This window comes from Protobothrops mucrosquamatus, unplaced genomic scaffold, assembly GCF_001527695.2.
Source record: "Protobothrops mucrosquamatus isolate PMUCROS unplaced genomic scaffold, P.Mucros_1.0 scaffold60, whole genome shotgun sequence".
Taxonomy (NCBI): Eukaryota; Metazoa; Chordata; class Lepidosauria; order Squamata; family Viperidae; genus Protobothrops; species Protobothrops mucrosquamatus.
The window spans coordinates 317030-338947 of record NW_015386439.1 but is presented as its reverse complement, the minus strand read 5'-3'; the positions used below and the strand labels follow the sequence as shown (position 1 = coordinate 338947).

General features: G+C 53.8%; 3 protein-coding genes across 4 annotated transcripts; 1 reads left to right on the top strand and 2 right to left on the bottom strand.

The window, feature by feature from the left end:
• The first annotated feature begins 1190 nt into the window (after nucleotides 1-1190).
• NAA60 (N(alpha)-acetyltransferase 60, NatF catalytic subunit) lies at nucleotides 1191-4105 on the top strand. The gene is made up of 6 exons (XM_015811974.1): nucleotides 1191-1300; nucleotides 1931-2060; nucleotides 2476-2572; nucleotides 2986-3220; nucleotides 3485-3648; nucleotides 4083-4105. Exons 1-5 carry the CDS (start codon nucleotides 1191-1193, stop codon nucleotides 3639-3641), a joined length of 729 nt encoding a protein of 242 aa, XP_015667460.1. The 3' UTR covers nucleotides 3642-3648; nucleotides 4083-4105.
• A 2847-nt stretch (nucleotides 4106-6952) lies between these two features.
• Nucleotides 6953-15678, bottom strand: MGRN1 (mahogunin ring finger 1). 2 transcript variants are annotated; one of them, XM_015811972.1, is made up of 16 exons: nucleotides 15549-15678; nucleotides 14972-15090; nucleotides 14325-14413; nucleotides 13489-13635; nucleotides 13114-13231; nucleotides 12659-12725; nucleotides 12152-12204; nucleotides 11735-11782; nucleotides 11094-11162; nucleotides 10636-10795; nucleotides 10307-10416; nucleotides 9700-9926; nucleotides 9445-9571; nucleotides 8806-8851; nucleotides 8456-8547; nucleotides 6953-7690 (listed from the first exon to the last, which is right to left on the bottom strand). In XM_015811972.1, exons 1-16 carry the CDS (start codon nucleotides 15634-15636, stop codon nucleotides 7382-7384), a joined length of 1869 nt encoding a protein of 622 aa, XP_015667458.1. In that variant the 5' UTR covers nucleotides 15637-15678; the 3' UTR covers nucleotides 6953-7381. The 2 variants fall into 2 exon arrangements, with proteins under 2 accessions (XP_015667458.1, XP_015667459.1); XM_015811973.1 differs by having other exon boundaries at nucleotides 7558-7690; nucleotides 8456-8551.
• A 1227-nt stretch (nucleotides 15679-16905) lies between these two features.
• Nucleotides 16906-19666, bottom strand: CUNH16orf96 (chromosome unknown C16orf96 homolog). Its single transcript, XM_015811956.1, has 9 exons — nucleotides 19529-19666; nucleotides 19304-19422; nucleotides 19058-19120; nucleotides 18892-18978; nucleotides 18462-18621; nucleotides 18139-18238; nucleotides 17790-17876; nucleotides 17522-17666; nucleotides 16906-17351 (listed from the first exon to the last, which is right to left on the bottom strand). The coding sequence occupies exons 1-9, from the start codon at nucleotides 19664-19666 to the stop codon at nucleotides 17333-17335; spliced, it is 918 nt and encodes a 305-aa protein (XP_015667442.1). The 3' UTR covers nucleotides 16906-17332.
• Between the last annotated feature and the right edge of the window lie 2252 nt (nucleotides 19667-21918).

Genomic DNA, 21918 nt, shown 5'->3' with positions numbered 1-21918 from the left:
GAGAGCCGCGGTCGCTCCGCTCACAGCCCGGCACCCCGCAGCCGCTGGCCTTCGAGGGGTCCCGGCTGCCGTGCAAGGCCGTTCCCGGGAGGGACGGGGCTTTTCCGGGGCTGCTTGGCTGCCCCTCTTCGCCGGCCAGGGGTTTCCCGGGGTCAGGAGGACCCCCGCTGCCCCGAAGGTCCGAGCGAGCTCCCAGCTGGGATGGGCGAGGAGAAGAAAGAAGAGCTGCGGAAGGCGGCGGCCGAGACTTCCGCCTCGGCGTCAAAGGGCAAAGAAGCCAAGAGGCCAAGAGCAAACGGGATAAAAGGGCTTTGGGGCCCTTGGATTTATTGAGGGCGCCCATCCATCATTGAGCGGGGCTGCTTCGCATCGGGCGGGGAACCTGGTCCGCCCGGTGCGCTTTTCAAGAGAAGCCCCTTCTGTAAAGCTTGTTGGGAAATACCGGCTTAATGGCAGTTTTGTTGCCTGGTCCCCGGGGGCATGGAGGACTTGGCTGATTTATAAGAAAGTGTGGGTTCAGTTGTGTTATGCGGGCAATAGAAATTTGCATTTAAATACATCAACGGTAAACCGTTCATGCTTTGAGTAACTAGAGATGTTCTGGAGAGAATAAAGATGAGCAGTGTTGCTGTTTTCCTTTGCATGTATCTGTACAACTGACCGCAATGTATTTCTGAATTCATGCATTTTTAATTTCCCTCGATCCTGACAGGCAAATGTCTATTGCTGTAGGTGTACATGGTTATTTATTTATAGTGCTTTATGAAATAGCAACATAGCTCTAATCATCCAGCTTCCTGGCTGGGTTTTAATTTTATCATGTAACTAATGTGGCTTTTTGGCATTTTTGTTCAAGAGGGAAGTGTCAGTTTACCATCTCATGTAAGGTGCATGTACTCTTGCTCTCTTTTACTTGGTCAGTTAGTTTAGTCTTATTACAACATTTTCTTTAGCATTGTTTTAGCCATGCCTACTTAGCCCATCAGACCTCGCTGGCTTAATATTTATCATTAATTTTCTGTGAAAAAGGATTGTAGCTCAAAAGAAGCAGATAACAGCAGGTTTGTGGCTTTGGAGACTGGACTCCTGCAGTATTAGAACATCTTGATTTGGGCTAGGGCTGATGAACAGGACCTTAGCAACAAAACTCTCAGCCCCACCAACTGCATCTCTTTTCCTTGCAGGTGTGAATGACAGAGGAGGTGCCTCCAGCTGCACTCAGCGAAATATACCTTCGCCTTTTGTGTCATGATGACATAGACACGGTCAAACAGCTCTGTAGTGATTGGTTCCCCATTGAGTACGTTGCATTTGTCTGCCTGCAGCTACTTGCTGGGCCAGAATGAAATCTGTCCTTGAATTGTGTAAAAGGGAGCATAGAACTGGGTTTCCACTTAAGATTGACAATTTGGAGGTGATAATGTTTTCATGAAAATGTCATCTCATTTAATTCCCTACCCAGCAATAAGGCCATTCAGTCTGTCCCTATCTAGATGTTATTGCCTTGCTGGGAGCCTGTCATGAACACAGAATTGGGCACCACTGGGGAGGAAGCCCACATGTTTTTGAAGGGTTGCTAGAGAGTGCCAGTGAAACTACATGCAGAATTGTGCAGTTCCTAAAAGACCGGATTGGAAACATCTTGCATTTTCTGATAAAATTGGAACCTGCATGATATATTTAGTAAATGCTACTAAAATTTAGTATTTTAAAATTTTTAAATACTAAAATAAATTCTAGAAATTTCTCAGAAATTTTCCTAGTAAACAAAAATATTTTGATGGGAATTAATTAGTGCAAAGATTGTCTCTACTCTGTTTAATGACCAACATTTTCTTTTTATTGGGATGCTTGTGGTTTGAGATAGGTATCCCTGTATATGTGAAATTCGTTGGTTTCTTCCTTTCACAACTGTGCTGCTTTTCCATAGATACCCTGACTCATGGTATCAGGACATCACCTCCAACCAGAAGTTTTTTTCTCTGGCCGCAACTTACCGTGGCACCATTGTGGGCATGATAGTTGCTGAGATCAAGAGCCGAACCAAAGTGCACAAAGAGGTAAATTGTGAGGCTCTGCCCTGCACAGTCTTTGCTTCTCTTAGGCCTTTGCACATATCCTGGTCTCCCAACCAAATCATTCTTGTGCTTTCCATGATGGTGTAACTCACTAATCTTCAGGGTTTTATTGTGAAGTTTTAAAGGGTGCAGATTGCATCAGTAACAGAGACTTGGGGCGGACCTCATGGTCTGCCCTTTTAACTCTTTATCCTCTTAATGTTTGTTTGGGACTTCCTGTTTTCTTTCCTCTTTTTTTTTAACCCTTTGAACATAAGGGGAAATTTGCCAGTGGGCCCCAATTCTTCCTTTCCTGCCTTCCTGTTCCAACCATTCCCAATAGGCAATGAGCAGGATTGAAAAAAAGACTTGGTATATCTGTATCCTCACTGTGTCTTTTTCTTGAGTTTCTCTCTAGGATGGTGATATTTTAGCTTCTGGCTTTCCAGTTGATACTCAAGTTGCTTACATTTTAAGCCTAGGAGTGGTGAAAGAATTTCGAAAACATGGCATAGGTAACTGTATTTTTAATATTTGTATTGTTTGCAAATATTTAAATGGTATAGAAAAAACTGGCTATGTACATGTGTCAGGAGAGCAAGAGCTGCATTGTTATTATGCACACTACTTTTTAAAATGCAGATCTTAACTGTACTTACTGTACAGTACTTACTGTACTTACTCTGTAATTGAATGGTGTGTCCACTGTCCTGGCAAGACCCTGTCCTATGTGCATTCCCGGTGTGACCTAAAGGTTGTCAGGATGGAAAAAGGATGGCCTGGCAGCGGCGAAGGAATATTCAGCAATTCCTGCTCCAGATAAAGAGCCAGTTATCCATGAATCCATCAGTTTAAATCCTGTGCCAATATAATGACAGTGGAGAAGGAGGGTTGGTCCTTTCTAACATGGCTGCTGGTCTGGTGGCAGGTTCTCTTCTGTTGGAAAGCCTGAAAGATCACATTTCGACCACTGCCCAGGATCACTGCAAGGCCATTTACCTGCACGTCCTGACCACCAACAACACGGCAATACATTTCTACGAAAACAGAGACTTTAAGCAGCATCATTACTTGCCCTACTATTATTCCATCAGAGGGGTCCTCAAAGATGGCTTTACTTATGTCCTCTACATCAATGGGGGACACCCGCCGTGGACAATTTTATATCCTTTGCTAATGATCTGGCTGCCCCTCGGCCAGTCTGAGTTTTGAAAAATGACCTCCCGGGTCCAGGTGAGGAAAAGCCAAAGTCTGAGGCTCATTTTTTTACAGGGACATGATACTTAGAGCAAAATCGTCAGGTTTGGGTTGCAACACTTTGCCAAGGCACTCGTGGGCAACTGCTGGCCCACATGATCCCCTCTGGGCTGCTGCTTCTGGCTTTTAGCTACTCTCCTGATCTGGTGAGTTCCTTAACAGCAGGGCACTGACTATCTTCAGCACATCGGCTCAACTTTGGCCAATCTGAGCCCCTGCACAATTCCCCAGCGGATTTATCGCCAAGCCCAGAACATCCTCTGCAGCCTTTTGCCGTGGTCGGGCATTTCAGCCAAGAGCGGCATTGAATATAGCCGGACCATGTGACCTGAAGGTAGGCAATGACCCAGCCCTCTCATTACTTGGTTTTGTGGTCTTGGTGGATCAGGACATGCAAGGCTAATGACCATCATTGCCCTGTTTCTCTTTTCCAAACGCATGGCCTTGCTAGCTCTTCGTAATAGAAAAATAATTTGCTTTTAGTAATTCATTGAAATGGGGCGAGGAGCTAAAGAGGTGCATATTCATGACAATAGATCTGGAAAATAGCTCCTGCCTGGCTCAGACCAACAGTTTGGCTGTGTTCCTGGAAGGGTTGCCCTCTGTGACCGTTGCTAGTTAATTTATCAACAATCTGTGTCATAAAAGACTCCCAGATTGGAACAAGCAGGGGGGCACTTCTCAGCTCCTGTGGAGTTGCTTGTTTGGGCTGGGCTGGCAGAGCAGATGCTTGCTCACCGATGGGCCTAAATCGTGGTTCTCTTCTAGGGAGTCCTTCTCGGCATCCCTGCGGTTGCACAGCCCTCATGGCTCCAGCTACTCCAACCCTCAACCGTTTGTGGACTTGGCAGAATTCCTCCTCCTCCTGCTGTTACTACTGTCCCCTCTTCAGCCTGAGCAGAAGGAAAATGGGCAGTTCTGCTGCCCCAGCCCTGCAGGGCAATGGCCTGGCTGCTCTACCCCCAACCAACCTCTCTGCAGTGGGAAGATGCTTGGCACGAGGGGCGCCTTAGAACTGAGGGGACTGTTGGCAGCTGAGGCCTCCTGGGTGGCCATTGCTCGGCATCTCACTTGCAGGAACGCCTCCCTTGGCTGAGCAGTTGATGCCCAGGGAAGCCCTTGGTTCTTTCATGCTAAAATGTATGTGTGCTGAAGGACATACGCACCCTGTATCTCTTGCTTTCCGCTAGTCTGAACGTGGCCTTCAAGTGTGGACTGGAAGTAGGGGAGGAACTGGGATGGGGAAATGCCCCCGTGCCAGGGCCCAAGATGCTGCCCTGCTCTCCCTCCCTCTGCCTTGGGCCCCAGTGGGCAACTGCAGTGGGGCTCCTCCTCAGCGGAGGCAGGAGGTTTGAGCACACCTCGCAAAATGGGCGTGCCATCTTAAGCTCTTTCAGCCCATTGGGGCCTCTGTAGGGCCAGCGGTGTTTTGCACAAGCGAGTCCCCATCCCCGGTGTAAGTTCTTGGGATAAAGGACCAGGTGTTCAGCCTTGCAGGACATTTCTGGCTCCACAGTAGCAGTGGGAAAGCATGGCTGCTCCCCCACTCATCAATGAGCTCCAGCTATCTCGAGGGCCAACAGAGTGCTGAGCCTTTCCGAAAGGTGCTCTGGGGGAACCTCCCCCTCCTGTACCTGCAGCATAGATAAGTAGCATCACCTCCCAAGACCTGCACCTCCAAGCACGGGCAGTTTACATAACCCAATTGATCTGGTGCAAGCTTCCTTCTGGAAGGCACGTGCCTTCTTTAGCGCTAAAGAGGAATCCCCGTCTTGTGTCTGTAGTGGGAAGAGCCTGGGAAGCTCCCTCGCCTGTCCTGGGCGGTTGCGTTTCTAGGCGTTCCAATATCAACTGAGTTTTCCCACCTTGGCTCTTCAGCTGACACTTCAAGAGGAGCCCTTCTTTGGACCTGGGGGGTTTAGGCAGATCATGTGAGGAGTGGGGGAGACTGACTGAATTAGGAAAAGAGCTTTGGAAGAGACCGGGGAGGGGCGCTTGCAGGCCTCTCCAGTCTTGCTTATGGCTGGCAAGCTTTGCCTCTGGCTGGCTGCATGGAGCAGCGCTGTGCCCTGCAGAGCTTGGAGCAGCATGAAGCCGCTGCTCTTTGCTCCCAGCAGAGGGGCTGGTTGTGCTGCCAAAGGCAAATTGGCCTACGAGAATCTGCGAGTGCTTCAGGCGGAGCTTGCCCTTCTCCCGGGACCCCTTCATCTCCCTAACGGCACCGTCTGCGGTAAAAGGTTAGGAAAGGGCCAAGAGCCATTCATGGGGGCAAGCGACACCATCATGATGTAATGAACACCCTTCAGAATTTGCTCAGTTGGTGAGGCCACATCACGATGCCAGCAATGTTGTTGTGGCTTGTGCCAGAGGCCTGTGGCATCTTGTCTTCCAAGTGGAAGAACCATTTAAATGCCAGGCACAGCGTAGCATCTTCCTGAAAGGTTTTGTCCTTTTAAACCACCTTTTGCTTGAAAATGCCGACAATGCAGTTTCATCGATGTTTCGGTTTATGATTTCTGAATAGTGCATCTCCATCTTTCCTCTATGCCTGCCTGTTGTGTAAGCAAATTCTCTCCTTCCTTCCCCTAAAGGCGTTTGTATTAGCCTGTCTCCTTATTTATTGAACAGCACGTCAGCCACTCATTTTAAATGTCTTGGATTAAAATGGTTTGTTTTTTTTGTGATTCTCCAGTGTTGTCTTTAAACTTGGCGGAGATGCTCTGGGAGCAGCAAGTCAGCTGGGCAGCAGAAGTGGAACTTAGCGGGAGCACTGAGCGAGACCAGATTTTGGCAACCTTTCTTCCATTTTTGCACTGAACCGTATCCAGCTAGTAATTCTTTCAGAAATAATCACAGGGAGTTGAAGTCTGTCTTTAAATAGTGGGCTGTTGATTCCAGGAGATGCAACTGGAAACGCTCTTCTTGCAAATCCTCCCAGCAGCTGAACCCTCAGAAGTAGAAGCAGTGAAATTAGGGTTAAAATTTTGGCTGTGGAAGGAGGGTGCTGAGTTTTGCGGAAACTGAATTGAATGGCACTGGGGGGGGGGGGAATTTGGATCCTATTCATCTGCAGCGTGCTGCTCTGGAGGACAGGATTTGGGGGACAGAATAGGGTAGCCCTCCCCAGCACTCACTGAAGCCAGAGGTTTAGCCCTGCTGTTTGCCAGAGGGATGTGTCAGGTGTGGAAGTGGTTGGTGAAGTCTGACACTTTCACTCAACACACTTGCAGTCCTCCACTTGCCAACATGCAGAAGATGAAGGGCAAGGCAGGGAAGGGCTAAGTAAGATTTGTGCTCCCTGAGCAGCCTCTGCTTTCTACAGAGCAGGAAATCCAGCTTTTTCTAAATCTGGGTTTTGTCCATTAAGAGATGGTGAATAAAGGAAAATACCATTTTTGCCCAAAATGCTATTGGCGTTGCCTTCTGTTTACTGAACAGCCTGGGCAACCATCATTCACTTTAAACACAAACCCCTCTTGGCAGTTCAGTTGCCAAAACCTTTTAATTCTGCTTCCAGGAAGGCCTAGGATGTGGAAGTGTCCACAGTCCCTTTTGGTTTCCTGCTCTGGATTATCTCAAACAACTGACAAGCCAACAGCTCCGTTCCTTTGCTCCAAATGATGAGCATCACCAGAAAGTGACACCAAAAGGTTTATTACTATAAATATAGGAACACACCTTCTAGGTGTGGAAAGAAGACAGGCACTAGAAGAGACTCGTGGGGAGGGCAGGGGAGAGTGGCTGGCAGCAGAGTAAGGGACCTCCTGCACAAGTCATGAGGGCCGGCCTGGAGGGGGAGAAAGTCCCAGAACCGTGGCTACAATCAGCAGGTGGTGGATGCTGCACCTGGCGGGGAGATGGGAAGAACAGCCCTGTAACTCGCAGGCCTGGATGTGGGGAGCCACTTCACCCCAGCTGCTCTTGCAGAGGCCCCAAGTGGCTGACTGCATCCAAGAATGGTTAAGTTAAGCAAGAGAGCAGAGGCTTGAAAAGGGTCCCCACTGGGGAGAGGACAGTCCATGGCAGCAGACCAGGAAGAGGCCTTTCCCATCACGACTACAAAGGGGTCATGCATGTCTATACAGAGACACATATCCAGAAAAGAGAGGGTGCTGGCCTGAGACCGGCCCAAAGAAGACAAATGTGTCCATCTTGCTGTGTCTGAAGCTGTGTCCCTTCTGGGCAGGAGGGAGGGGAAAGGGGGGCTGGCTTCTTGCAGGTGGGTGGTCTCGGTGCTTGGAGTTTGATTCTTCGGCCAGGTACTTAGGACAGGTTTGGCCCACTTTCAACACAGAGGTGAGGCTGAAGGAAAAGGAAGGGCTGCCCGGAATTGCTGCTCCCACGGTTTGGGAGGGCACCGGTGAAGTCAGAAGACCCTGGAGAAGGGAACAGGCAGCTCGGCAGTGTGGTCACCCTGATGCTCCTGGGGCTGCAGGGAGGCTGGAGGGAGCCAAACTGCAGAGAGAAGCTGCTTGGGTACTGCAAAGATGCTGGAAAAGCCGGGCCCGTTTCATCCTCCCTGGATGGCGATGGGCAGAAGGGGGCAACCAAACTCGAGGCTTCCTGCAGCCGAGAATGAGCACCCACCCAATTGTGGCTGCCCTTTCCCAGCCCAGCCTCGGAGAAGGTGTCTGCTGACGCGCAGGAAGGAAAGTGAAGACGTACCGGCTTACTCTTCTATCCCAACAGAGCAGGCATCCGGGCCAAGGGCTGCCCAGGCGGGGCAGGGCCGGAGGGCAGACAGAAAGGAGGGAGAAGTTAGAAAAAAAAGCTCAGAATAGATGACGTCCCTTGCCTGGCCAAACGTGGTGCTCCAAGAGGGAATGGTTCCCATCTGCCCCACCCTGCCCGCAAACAGACACTGACCAGGCCCCGTCTTGAGCCACTGCTTCTTGCCCTCTTTGGACCCAGAACACACAGCTGGGCCTCTTACATTGACCTGCAAGGTGCCTGCAGCGGCTCCATCTTCCTTGTGGAGGAAAGCTAGAAGGGCCAAGTGGGCAGACCCAGCCCCCAGGAAGTTACAGAAGCAAGGAAAGCAGGAAAAGGAAGGGGAAAGAAGCTGGGCTCTTTCCTGTCAGCTGCAAGGAAGGAGCCCCAAGACCCAGGCTGCACTCCTTACGTGCCCTGCGGGCCCTTACCTGGCAGGTAGACATCAGCAGGCAGCTCACTTTCCATTTTCCGGAGGACCTTGGCCTCACAAGATTTGCTACTCTCCTGGACAAGCTCCTGGCTACCTGGGGGACAGCAGAGGAAGCCCACTGGGACTGGAAAAAACTGAGGCAGGCCCCAACCCACTCCCTCTGGCTGCCCAGGAGCCTCCTTTGGCCCAGGGTCTTCTGCACACAGCAGGTGTCTCTGCGTTCGTCCCGTCTTTTGTCCCGTGGCTCTTCTCTACCAGGGCCTTTGGGCTCAGCTCCACAAGAGGGAATTACCTATCCCCCAGCAGCCCTGGCACAAAGCAAGGCTCCCGAGTCCCCAGCAGGCTCACCTTGTGGCAGGGCGGCAACCACCGTGGCTTCTTCAGCTGCCAGGCTCTGGAGGAGACGAGAACAGGGCAAGCTTACCTCTGCATCTCTGTCACATAGAGAGCTCTACTGTGCCCATATTTCGTTTTACGCTGTGTGCCTGTGTCCACCTTCCCAAAGGAAACACTTGCAAGGCACAAGGGAAAAGCTCCAGCAGTGTCTTCCAGCACCTGTCAGAAGGGCCTCCCGCAACCCTTGGGAAGACTCCAAGCCCAGAGAAAACTATCATCTGCCCCTCAATTTCTGCCAGGACTTGGGCTGCCGACTTGAAGAAGTAGAGAAGATCTCTTGGGAATCAGAGTGATCCCCACCCCTAGTGATAAGGCTCCCGAGGAAAGCAAATCCTTTTTGACCCCGTGGCACATCTGCTTGTGCCCACTGTCTCCCCAGGAATCTCCCTGTTCAGGAGCGAACCAAGAAGGCCCGGCCCTGCACCAGGGAAGGCCTGGGGGCCCTGGGGGAGGGGGGCAGAGCTCAGCCTCCAAGACACACCTGGCTGTTCCTCAACACGGCCCTCGTCCTCCCACAAACCATGGTGCTGGGCTGACTGCTCCAAGGAGGAAGAGGATACAAGAACGCTTCTAAAACAGAGAGATGTTCACCTCAGGGGAGCTGTCTTCTTCACACAGGATGTGCCCCGTCCCAGCAACAGGCGGCTCCAGGGCCAGCTCTTCCGAGAACTTCTCCTCGTCCTCTTCATGGATTGGGGAGGAGGGGGAGCGGAGAGCACTGCAAAAAGGGGGGTGGGAGACTGGAGTGGCCGTTAGGGAAAGGCAAGAGCTCCCCCTCTCGAAGGGAAGCAGGAGGGGCCTGTGGGACCAGCTGGGCTGGGCTGGGCTGGCCCTCGGCCCGCTCACCTGTCCGGAGACTTGCTGTGCTTGCTCTTGGAGTGGCTGCTCTCCAGGCCTCCTCGGTCGAGCCCCCCCAGGGGCCTGCTGGAGGGAGGGAGGCCGTCCAGCACCCCAGAGTAGCCGATCTCGTCATAGAGGGGAGCCGAGGGGATGGAGGGTGAGACGGAGCGCAGGCCGTTCAGGGCTTCCAGCAGGGAAATGGGCTCGTACCCTGGGGGGATGTTGTCCGAGCACTGGGAAAGCAAGGAGGACAGTCCAATGTGTGAACGGGAACCAGCACCCGGCTAGCTCTGCTCTCGCAACCACACAAGAAATTGCCAAAGCCTGAATTTGTAACACAAATCCCACCTTTAAGGGCAACCCTCAAAGTTGGCCAGAACATCGAAAATAAAAACCTCAGACAGGGACTGAAACAGAGCAAAATATAAAAAAAATAATCTTGGCACCCTAAACTTCCTTCCAAAGAGGCGTCCCTAGGTGGGCAGCGGCTTTCCTCAGTCTTCGGCCACTTTCACGGCTTCCAGACAAGGACCAAAGCCTCCCTGCTGACCAAGGGAAGTTGGGGGAAGTGTGGACCCTGGGGGGGGAGGGCCCTGCCGGGGCTCTGGCTCACCGACTGCTCCTCCCGATCCAGAGTCTGGGCCAAGACGGGGCTGAAGGAGAGTGGCGACAAGGCACCCGGCTTCTTCCTCACTGCCCGGATCTGCAGCAGCGCACGGAAGGCTGCGGGAGAAGGTAGAAACGTCCTTTGGCTGTTTGGCGGCCGAAGCACCCACTGGCCGAGGCATCGGGGGTGGCAAAGGGTCAGACCTCTGGAGGACTCCTACCCTTCTGGCAGCCTCCGCTGTACACCTGAAAGGGGACCCACCCTTCGGCCTGTCTGGGGAGTTTGTGAGGAGGGGAGGGGAGACCTCTTCCATGGGCCCCTTCCCCCACACATACGCAAACGGCAGATGGGACAGTTGTTGGCCTGGTAGCGCAGGGTGTCGGCGCAGGAGTTGCACAGACAGAGGTGCCTGCAGGGCAGGATGAGAGTGTCCCGCAGGTCTGAGAGACACACCACACACTCGTTGCTGTTGTCGCTGTTCTCATCATCGCAGGGCTGTCAGGGGACATAGTGGGGGGTTAGCTGGGAGCCTTCTCACCTTCCTACATCCACATCTCCCAAGTGGTCGGCCTCTCTGGTGGACACAGCTAATTTGATGCCCTACAGCCAGGACAGCAGGGACCCCTCCGTCCATCCAGAGCCTCCACTCACCAGGAGAGGCAGAGAAGCTGGAGTGCCCCCTCCCAGCCCTGATGGGGGTCCTCTGGGCAGACTAAGAAACCTGGGACAACTAATCTAGCATTTTCCTGGCTGACAAGTGCCCGGAGGGGAGGGTTAGGGTTCCCTTCCTTACCTTGGTCTCTTGGTTATTCTTGTTCTCAATGCCGTAGATCTCCTGCAGCAGGTAACTCACCCGGTCCACCTGCAGGGGGGGTGGGGAGGAAAGGACAAGCAGACACTCAAGCACCGGCTACCAGTAGACATGTCCCTGCCCATTCCAGGCAGATTCCAAATTCTTGTTTACATAGGAAAAATGACTAAAACCCACTAAAAAAGCTTTTCTAAATAGCCCCACAAGATCTGGGTCAAAAAGAATGCTTGAAGCCGTCTTTGAACCTGGAATGAGAAGGGACCCAAGCTCAGCTCCAGCAGCAAGGGGTGCGTAGTCCAGGCCTAGAATTAACCCCCTCTATGGCAGGGCCCCCAAACATTCCTGACCCCCAGACCAAGTGGAGAGGGAGCTGTGGTCCCGCCCCTCCTCCCTGCTGCCAGGCCTAGCTCAGAGGCTCTGGAGCAGCATCCTGGCCAGTACTGGGATGGTGGTGAGGGGGGCAGTCTGGGCAATTCCCTGCCGCCAAGTTGCGAGGCCAGAATCCCCGGTGCCCCCTGCTGCCCTGTCAAAACCAGGGAGTAAGTGAGCATGAGGAAGGGCTCCCATGGAGCAGCCCACTGCCACTATCCCCTCACCCCCCAGGATTGCAGGAAAAGACTTACAATCTGCTTCTGTTTCAAGGGCTTTACAGAGAAGCTGCCATCAACGTGCTAGTGAGCAAGAAAGAAGGGAGACAGATTAACCCTGTTGGAAGAGAATATAAGTAGCCCAAGTTGCTTGCAACGGAAACCCCCAACCGAATTTCTGAGGTTGCTGCATAAATTCCTGAATTTGCAACAAGACCCAAAGCTCAGGAGATGCAAATGTTTCCAGCTGTAGCAGAAAAACACAACAGTCAAAACAGCACCTGGGATGTTAAGAAGCAATCCAACCCAGTTTACACCTGCAACCACTAGAATGGAGACCACCAACTCTCCAGATACCAGGCTGCACTTTAAAGGTACACATCAAAGCTCTGGACAAGGCTGCCATTAGCCAACGGGGGAAGGAATCCAGAATCCTGCAAGAGAACCTCTTACCTTCTCGAAGGCAGCCAAGAGGATGTGGGCATGGCCAGTCACTTCCACAACAACTAGGAGGCAATTATAAGGCCTGTGAGAATCCAGCTAGGAGTCCAGCAGCTGGGCCAACTCTATGCCTCAGAGCCAGGAGGAGACAGTCTTCACCCCTTTTGCTAGGTGAAACCTCTGCTGGAGACCACTTGGGCTCTCCCAACCAAGATGGGGGGGTGGGGGTGGCAAGGGATTCCCTTCTTGAGATAGGGGCAAAACGGACAAATCCCAAGGACTGAAGGGAGCAGCTAATGCTGGGATGTCTCTCTGCAGGACAGCAGGAGACTAGCAGAACGGGAAGGCCCTTCTTTCCAAACATCCCAAATGATTGAAAGGCACCCTTGCCAGTTTTAGTGGAGTTCAGACCACTCAACAAGTGGCTGTCCAAGCCCCTTTAGCCCTGCTTTTCAACCCCCCCAACTGACATAGCCCCAAGGGGTGCTGCCCAACTACAGGCACGAATCTGCCTCATACCATCGCCTTCGTCTACCGTGGCTTGGATGACCACTGGAAAAATGCCCCGGTCAAGATCAAAGTTCAGCTGGAAGGAAAGGCCAAGATATTAGCCACAGACTGAGAGCATAGCAGAACATTTATCTGAGAGGCATCCGAGTACATGCTGGCTCATTCATCTCCTGCCCCTCCTGTGTTGGGGGGCAAAATCACTCCTCGGGCAGAGCAATGGAGCCGTGGCAGATGCAATCGAGGCCAGGCTGACACTGCCTTCCTGCCCTCTCGGCTCCTCCCTCTGGGTCCAACAACTGGACTGATTTCCCAGAGCCAGGCAGGTTGGCTCTGGTGCCACATGAACCCAGTGGCTTTGCATCCAAAGCCCTGAAGAAAGACCAAGGAAGCCAAACCTCTCCCAAATCATAAACTGCCCTGACTCTCATCTATTCGGAAAGCAGCTAGAAGGCCGGAAGAGTCACCTCTTCATCCTTCCAGTCGGAGAAGTCGATCTTGAAGGACGGCAGGGAGAACTGCTGGCTCACTCCCCGCTTGTAGTGCACCGTCTCCGATTGCAGAGAAGGATTCTTTGTGCTGTAGCTGCAGGTGAGGGACAAGGTCAGAGGCGCCACCCCAGGAAGCAGTGCTTCGCTCCACCTGGGCCCACAGGCCCCAACCTCTCCTAATTTCACCCCCACCCCCATCTCTGCAAATGAGTCTGGGAGCCGCCACTTATCAGCTGCAGACAACTGAGCAACGTTCACATTTCCAGAAGCTCCACCAAAAGAAGCCAGACTTGGGACAAAGTGAATCCAAGAGGCCCATTCATTGCCCAACCCCCCAGTCCCTGTACTCACACAGCCATGCCACCCATCAGCTCCTCTGTTGCTTGACAGTAGATGGTAATGGCCACCCGGGCATCTGCATCAAAGGTGAATTCAAGACTGTATAAAGCCTTCTGCTTCCCGTTCTCCTCTGTGGGGCTGTCAACATCTTCTTTGTACCTGCACCAAGGAAAGTTAAGTCAGCAGAGAAACAAAATCCACCCACTGCATCTCCCGGATGGGCAAAAGGTTGATTCGGCAGCTGAAATCTCTCAACCTCCTTACATTTCTCAGCCTTTTCCAAATACTGTTACAGTAACTGCCCTGCAATTACACTGTTGGCAATCTCTGCTAAGGTGCCTTCAAAGAGTTCTTTAATACTTGTTACTTGTTTTTTTAAATATAAAATAGTAACAAGACTAGACAAAAAGGTGTTTTTCTTTTCTTAAATAGCTGGGGACAGAGTCCCTGATCAGCATATATGCCCATCTCACCTTTCATCTTCTCTTAATTTCTCTGCCAGGCTCTACTTGGGTCTCTTGGTCGCTTCCTTCCCAACTAACCAGTGCAACTCCCAGCTGCCTGACCATTTATGAGAGGCCTTCAGACAGGAAGAGCCTCAAAGGCTGGGCAGCACAACGAGCATTTGGAATGCCACAGCTCAAACCAAATCGACTCTGGCCACAAGAGTCTGCCAGTCATTGGCAAAGAATGAAAAACGTGGTAAGGGAATTGCAATGCAAAGGGAAAAACAACCCCCCCCCCCAATAGGCAGCCCTGGCAGGAATCGGATCACAAAACCTGCCAAACAGGCAGCCAATCCCAGGAGCTGGAAGAACTCCCAACCGCCACAGTTTGGCTTGAAGTACCTGACCAGACGCAGGGAGTCTTTACGGATGTTCACCAGGCTCCGAAGGGTCTTTACTGGCTCATGAGGGGCTGGGGTCACATAGGGAAACTGAAAAGACAAACCAAGAGTCTGTGAGGCAGGGTGAAAGGCAGACGGGCAGCATGATGTGGTCCAAACAAAGAGGATGGGAGAATTACCCCCCCCCCCAAAAAAAACAAAAGGACTATGGTTGAGGTGGTTTGGCTTTCCTGGGGATGCATCCATGTAACAGGCATATCCCTGTCAGTCCAAGACTTTGAAGCTCATTTAGCATTATATGCTAGATTCACTCCTGGCTGGACTCTCTAGTTGGCGTGACGCCAACTCGTTGAGATATGTTCCAGCACACTATGAGTTTACTATACCATTAACTATAAAAACAGAACTGCATTCAAATTCATAACTTAGAAAAAAGCATCAATTGAAATTCAATATTTCCCACATTCAGTGTTTTATGTTTTTTAATGCGGTGCAAATTTTAAACAAGAACTATTTTTTTAAACACATACATAAAATTAATATATAAATATTAATTTATCCCCTAGATATACCTTCCCCCAGTTCATTTGGATCCCGAATAAAACCCAGGTCCTAAGGAGAAAAGTTCCCACGGCTGCCTGCGCTGACCTGGACGGGGCGGTTGCCCAGAAAGTTGAGGTCCATGTTCTCCCCAAAAAGGTAGCCCTCGGGATGTGGCATGTCGAACTTCTCGCCGCCCATGAAGAAGTGGCTGGCAAAGTAGTTGCCTGATGTCCAGAGGAAGAAGAGAGGGAGGGAGGGAAAGAAAGGAAGAAAACCTTCCAAGGCCGACCTTCCTGCTTCTCCGCGGCCCAGACCCGGCTTCCCCGGCCCTCCCGCGGGCCCCGCCACCCTCCGGCCGACTCCAGCCGCGGGGCAGCCGGCCCACCGGCGGCTGCCGTCTGAATACGCGCGGCCCTGCTTCCCGCGGGGCCCCCGGGCGCCTCCAAGGCCCTTCCGGCTCGCTCGGCGGGGAGCCCCGCGTTCCTTTCCCTCCGCGGCCGCGTTGGCAACCCGCTGCTCGGGCTCAGATAGACTGCCCCACGCCACGGAAGCTCTGTTCCGCCCCACAAGGACCGCTGCCCGGAAGGCCACCGGGGCCCAGGAAGCCCGGCCGGCGCCCACCCCGAAGCGGGGAAGGGTTCCCGGCCGGCGCCCGTGCAGAGGAGCCCCCGCCGGGCCTCACCGGACTTGGGCGGGTAGCGGTAGGCCGAGTTGGCCTGGATGTCGATGTCCTCCACGCCGGCGATGCGGCGGCTGAGCAGGGAGCCCATGGCAGGGCAGGAGCTGGCGGCGGTCGCCCCGCTGTGTCGCCCGTCAGGCAGGCCTGCAGGCCGCTGCCGCGCAAAGCACCACGGGAAAGCGAGTCATCACTCCCCGCCCGCCCGGTAATCGTCAGCCCTCTCGCCCATCCGTGGACTACGTTTTCCAGCAGGCACCGCGCTACTCTGGGAAAACAACAACAAGCGCCCGTCAGCTCGGGCGGCACTAAGGAGAAAGGGCGGGAGCTGCGGCCGTCAATCAAGCCGGCGAAGCCCCGAGAGCTAGGAAAGTGCAGATAGAACTGTGGCAATGGACTAGGACAGAAGCCGCGCTCTGGCAGAGCATGATGGGAGTTGAAGTCCACCTTCTACAGGCAGCGCCGGAGCGGGGCTCCAGAGGGGCTGCCCGACTCAACAGCGCGGCCTCTATCCAGGGTCCTGAAGATCGTGGCTGTCCCACTTCCATGCCCTGCCTCAGCTTCGCGACTGGCGGCCCGCGGTGGAAAGCCCAGGCCAGAAAACCGCCGGCCTCTCCGCTGCCCCCAAACTGAGGCTTCTCATCGGCCCTCCGCCTCAACCTCCGGCCACGGCGACCCCCCCCTCAAGGAAAACCAAAAATGGCCGGAAACGCAGCACGGGAGCCGGGCTAGAGCAGCAGCACCCCAGGAGGCCGTGGGGGGCCCCGGCCTGTCTCCCCCCCAACCAGGATGAGCCTGGCAGCTCCTGCAGTGGCTCCCTGGGAGTCATTCCCAGAAAGGGTTCCGGTGCCTTCAAGCACCCCTCACTTTCATCAGCTGAAGTGGCCCCTAGAGGAAGAGGGCCAAGGATAGAGGCTGCCTGCCTGCCTGCCCCTCGGGAGCCACCACCCCACACGGGAGAGGGAGGAGGCAGCTCTCTGCCCCGAAGGGCCTTTGGGTTTGAAGGGTGATGGACTGTTGCAGGGAAACATGCCCAGGCCCACCCTTATTGGGAACAGATCTGTCCTCACGCAGAAACCCCCACGCCTCCAGTTGCCCCTCATGACAACATCTAGGCTTCAAGCACCAATAGGGTCATTTCCTCTTTTTCAACTGCCCACCAGCCTGGACTGATCTGCTTTTACCAAGACATCCAATGAGCATCGCCAGTTCCCCCTTCCTGGCACTGGGGGGGGGGGCTTTCCCTCTGTTGCTAACCACCCACCCAAGGGAACTGCTGAGGCTGGAGAAAAAAGAACCAAGCCCCTTTCTTGCCTGCTTGCAGAACAGAGGCAGCAGTTCACAGCATGTAGAAAAAGAATATTTATAGAATCATTTTCTCACTAGATGAATGCTTTCCTGTGCCATGGCTGAGACAGAGACAGTATCAGGAATATCTCCGAAATCCCATATGGAGAGGGAAGGAGAAGCACATTGGTCAGGTTTCTGAAGATGCCAGGGTCTAAACTGGAATCTCTGGCAGATCTTGGCCCCTGAAATACTTGTGTTCACTGTCATCATAATGAATGTTTTGTTCGGGAATCCTGGTTCACCACGGAGAGAAGCACCAATCTTAGCCCATGATCTGCTGCACATCTGACATGAGTCGGGCATGATGGTAGTTGTGGACACAGCCGCTCCCCTTGGAAAGCCAGGCAAGTCTGTGGCTTCTGTTTCAGATGGGTGGGAAGCAGCCTCTTCCGTTACAGTATCAGCAGTCTGACAGGGATGACCAAAATCTTCAGGGAATGCTAAAAGCTACGGCTGCCCCTAGGAAGACAACATAATGGAGGTTGGCTGAAGGGCCTAGCCCAGATAGCTCAGCTGAGAGGGAAGGGAGCCCCACAAGACACCTCTGCCTCTACCACTTTCTGTCCCATCTGGCAGGTATTTTAGAAGAGAGAGGAAATGAGATGGGGCTCATGGAGAGTTGAGCTTACAGGCCTGGAACCTCCCGTTCGTTCTGAACGTGGCTTTCACCGAGGGTCGCGCCAATAGCTGTTCTGTCCACAGGGTCACAGCTAAGCTCCTGCGGTCGCTGATTGCTGTTGGCTATTGCAGACCCCACTCGACGGAGGATGGAGGCTGGAAAAGAGAGAAACCAGATAGGATCAGGATTCCTTCCCAAGAGACATTTTCCCCCATGCTACACTGGCCCCACTCACATTTAGAAGAACTTGAACCCTGTCAGAAAAGAGGCCAACTCACAGGGGTAGGGCACTGCACTGATGTCTGCAAAGGCAGAGCGAACTCTCTCCATTCGCACCCCCGTCGGAGGCCGGGGAATCTTCAGAGCTGTGTGGGGAAGAAGCACAACAGCCAGGCTGTGAGGAGATTGCCCAAGACTCTTGCCGTGTAGAATGTGGTGCTCGAAGTGAGGAGCGACTGAGTTGGGGAATGAGGAGAGCAAGCCAGAATACCCCACTGGGTTCTCCTGTGGCTGGGGAGGGGATTTCCAGCCACTTGGTTTCCCCTAGGAGGACAGACATGCCTCCCCCCATCAGGCTGGGAACAGGTGATAACCCTCCCTGGCATGCAAGACGGCCAATTCACCCACCTGCAAATTCCTTCTGCAGGGCAAATGTCCGCTCTGCCGCATGTGAGCTCACTCGGCCTTTGTAGAGGACCCCGTTCACTCCCAGAATGTCTACCTCAGTCTGAGACAAGAAATGCACAGAAAGAGAAGGGGCCACCTGTGAGCCCCAGAGAGCAGCCGGGTCAGTCCGAGAGGGACTGCTGCTGAGGAGGAACCTCCATCTCCAGAGGTTTCTTCCTCCCTTGTCACCACTGAGGTGCTTCTCCCCTGGATGGGCCCAGCAAATCCCTCAGGAGAGGACTTCTCCCTCCCTCCCTCCCTCCCTCCCACCCAGGAGGGCTCACATTGTCGTAGGTGATGGCATTAGGGTCCCCGTAGGGGTAGAGGGTGGCGAAGTCCTGGGCCCGGGATAGGTGCTTGAGGGCGCAGGCTTGCTGTTGGGCTTGGCATTGCCAGCAGGTCTGCAAAGGGGGGTTGCCACTCAGTTCGCTCGGATCCTGATCCCTGGGAAGGGAGTCAGAGGCCCCGCTCAGCACCAGCAGCAAGTGGGCGGGCTGCCCTCTTAGCCCCAGAGACACCAGCACCACGTGAGAGGCAAGCAGTAAAGGGAATGCGGTGCTGGGGCGAATCGAGACATCTCTCTGATGGCTGGGAATGCCTATCCAGCAGGGAGGTGCTGCCTCTGGATGTGTGAAAAGAGCTGCTCCCAGAGTTCCCACCCAGTTGGTCCAAAGACACACACACACCCCCGCTGTCTCCAGCCAAGTCACTGACCTTTTCTGCTGGTGGAACAGGTATTCGTAGCCACTGGCACTGACTGGACGAGGCTTCAGCGTGGCTTTCCGGACAGTGATCATGTGCCTGTGAAGAAGCACGGGGCGAATACAGTTGTTGCTCCTCCATCCGCTGCCCAACCCAGAAAGGCCCTGGGGATACTCACGGCCCGGTCATCATGGTCACTGGCCGGTCGCAGGAGATGCATTTCACTCTCTCAAAGAGCTGCCTGCAAAGCACAAATCAACAGCTGTTGCCCCAGGGCTGGGGCTGCATTCCCAGCTCCACCACGTCTCCCTCTATCACCGAGGGGTGAAGACCCACAGAAGAAGGGGCGCCTCTGGCAGGCTATGCAACGCGTGCACACACACACATACACACACAGAGCTAGGCTCTGCCATCCCCTCCTCACTTTTTGAAGCCAGCCGCGCTGTCAGCATCAAAGCGAGGCCCCTCACTCAGGTACTTCTTGATGAACTTCCACACCTCCTCCAGCTGCCGGCTCACGGGATCCAGGGCCAAGCGGTCCAGCTGTGGGGCAGCAAGGGTGGCTGAGTGGGCCCTCTTGCTCAACAGGAGGGGTCTGCTCTGCAGCAGCCAAGGTCTCCCAGGAGGGTGCTGGGCAGGGAGGGGTCACCTTGCAGTCCATGTCCACGAAGAGCTTCTCGAGCGCCTTCTGCCAATCCTTGTCCTGCAGAGACATCTTTTGCAACAGATCCTGCATCATCTCGCTGAGTTGGCTGGTGGCCACCTGCAGCTGCCCATGGTTCACCATTGCCTCCAGCGCACTCTTGTCAGCTTTCTGGGGGCAGACAAAGCAAGTCCTCCCTGCATCCCAGGAACTGACAGAGGGGGGCAAGGGAGATCACCAGGCCAGGAGAGAAAAGCCTCCAATTTTCCCCCAATGTGGGTAGATCTTGGAACCAGTGTTCCTGACAGCCAGTGCCCAGATGAGGAAGGGAGAGAAAGTGCCCTTTGCTTCCAGAAGGGGGGCTCCTGTGGTTTGAATGCTTGAATTTGAGGCAGGGAATCAACTCCCTGAGCTGCTGCTGGGCACATGCAGGCCCAAAAGGAGGCTAGATCAGTTGAACGTCTGCCCCTTAAAGGCACAGAAGCCCCGTGACTGCCTCTATCTGGAAAAAGTGGCATCTTTTCTTAAGAAAGGCATTTCCCTCACATGAATAGTGACATGACTTCACTTAATCTGTAGTGATGCTGGAGCAGATATGCCGAAATCCCTGGGATTTCTCTTCTGTCCGAGATTGAGGTGACTTCAGGTAGGAAAGAAGCAACCAGAGGCTTCATCCAGCCCAGTTTCTTTCCCATACCAGAGACTTGATTGGGGTGGGGGAAAGATCCTCTCCTCCAGTTCCCAGAGACTCACCACATTCATCTCCTCTTGGATTGAGTCCTTATCAGCTTTCTTGACATCCAACTGATGCAACATGTTGCGTATGATCTGTAGAGGGAATACAAACTCTGCTGCAGACTCAGTTTTTTTCCTCATGCTCAAATGGCCTGGGCTGCTTCCTTGCTTCTCCGCCAGCCACAAGCTGTGGCCGCTGACTGAGTGGCAGTACAGCCCCGTACCTGCATCTCCGTGCTGCTCCTGGCTAACTTCTCCACCCCCTGCTGCAGTTTTTCATACTGTTCCCTCAGCTTCTCCATCTGCTCCAGGGTCTCTTGCAGAGATTCCTTTCCCTGAGGAAGAAGCCAGTGTCTCCATTTGCTCCCTGGCGTGGCCAGCAGTATGGCCTGAGTCCAGCCACTGTGTGACCGGCACCTTCCCCGAAGAGGCCCGGGCAGATGCTCTGCAGTGCCTGGCCAAACCCAGGCCTGATTTGCATTGGGCTTTTCTTGCATTCATTGAGAGCCCTTCGCGGGCAGGAGCATCAAGGCCTTGGCTGGCCTGGCTGTGGGCCTTCAACAGGCAGGATTCTGAAAGCGCTTTGGGGTCTGTTTGCTGCTCAGACCAAAGGGGGCTTCCACCCAGAACCTCTTCCCCACTGGATGCCATCTTGGATGAGATGCCCCCCTCTCCTCAGTGGCAGTGGACTGTCGAGCATGTCCAGACCATAGGGTGATTTGGCCCCTTAATGCTTTGTCCCTAAATTTCTATTGTCCTGCAAATCCTATGCCCCCCACCAATGGACGATCTCTCTCTCTCTCTGTGGCTTGGCTTTGCACGTTTATGGAAATATATTCATGCAGGCCCCCCATCCCTTGCCAGGTTACGCTCCCCAGGGTACCTGCTGGCTCTGAGTTTGCAATATCTCCATCCGTTCCAGCAGCAACTTCAGCTCGGGGGACATTTCAAAAGCTAGAAATAGAGGGAAGAAAAGGACTTGTGCCAGATTGCTCAGGCTTAACCAGCTGGAGGGGTGGGGGGTTGAGGCTGGAGCCCCCAAGATGCATTAAGCAAGAGCCAGAGCCCACCTGATCCTTGGCCTGTGGCTCTCAAGGCAAGTAGAGGGCCAGGAGACAGCGCTCCCAGTGGAGATCATCCCAATTGCCCCCAGGAAGCAGCAGTTGGGCACACCATGGGCACTGCTATCCCCTTGTCAGCCTCACCTGCAGGTCCTGCTGGGTACTTCAATTGGGCCTCCAGCTGAGTGATGTGGTTCAGGAGAGCTTCATGCTTCTCAGGCAGTTGGCTCAGAACAGCCAGGATCTCCCGGGATGTCTGTTCTCGGACCCTTGCCTTTTCCTCTCGGCCCCTTTCCTTTTCCTCTCGGCCCCTTTCCTCTTCCTCTCGGCCTCTTGCCTTTTCCTCTCGGCCTCTTTCCTTTTCCTCTCGGCCCCTTTCCTCTTCCTCTCGGCCCCTTTCCTTTTCCTCTCGGCCCCTTTCCTCTTCCTCTCGGCCCCTTTCCTCTTCCTCTCGGCCCCTTTCCTCTTCCTCAAAGGTCTGAAATGCCAGAGCGGGGCAGGAGGGCAGCTATGCCTTGCAATCAGGAGTTTCCTCCAAAAGGGGCACTTCTGCTGCTCAGTTGTAGGGCATCAGCATGGCGGGGAGAAGCTGCTGCAGGG

What these genes read in the sequence shown, in the direction of transcription:
- NAA60 (XM_015811974.1), top strand. Translation starts at nt 1,191, where the DNA reads ATGACAGAGGAGGTGCCTCCAGCTGCACTCAGCGAAATATACCTTCGC. An exon ending in AGTGATTGGTTCCCCATTGA is followed by an intron (nt 1,301 to 1,930) that starts GTACGTTGCATT and finishes GCTTTTCCATAG; the next exon opens with ATACCCTGACTCATGGTATC. An exon ending in CACCCGCCGTGGACAATTTT is followed by an intron (nt 3,221 to 3,484) that starts ATATCCTTTGCT and finishes ACAGCAGGGCAC; the next exon opens with TGACTATCTTCAGCACATCG.
- MGRN1 (XM_015811972.1), bottom strand. Translation starts at nt 15,636, where the DNA reads ATGGGCTCCCTGCTCAGCCGCCGCATCGCCGGCGTGGAGGACATCGAC. An exon ending in CTGTCCCATCTGCCGTTTGC is followed by an intron (nt 10,417 to 10,635) that starts GTATGTGTGGGG and finishes CTTCTCCCGCAG; the next exon opens with CCTTCCGTGCGCTGCTGCAG. An exon ending in AAGAAGACAGCTCCCCTGAG is followed by an intron (nt 8,852 to 9,444) that starts GTGAACATCTCT and finishes CGTCTCCTCCAG; the next exon opens with AGCCTGGCAGCTGAAGAAGC.
- CUNH16orf96 (XM_015811956.1), bottom strand. Translation starts at nt 19,666, where the DNA reads ATGGTGAACCATGGGCAGCTGCAGGTGGCCACCAGCCAACTCAGCGAG. An exon ending in ATGCCATCACCTACGACAAT is followed by an intron (nt 18,239 to 18,461) that starts GTGAGCCCTCCT and finishes TTCTTGTCTCAG; the next exon opens with ACTGAGGTAGACATTCTGGG. An exon ending in CAGTGCAGTGCCCTACCCCT is followed by an intron (nt 17,667 to 17,789) that starts GTGAGTTGGCCT and finishes TCTCTTTTCCAG; the next exon opens with CCTCCATCCTCCGTCGAGTG.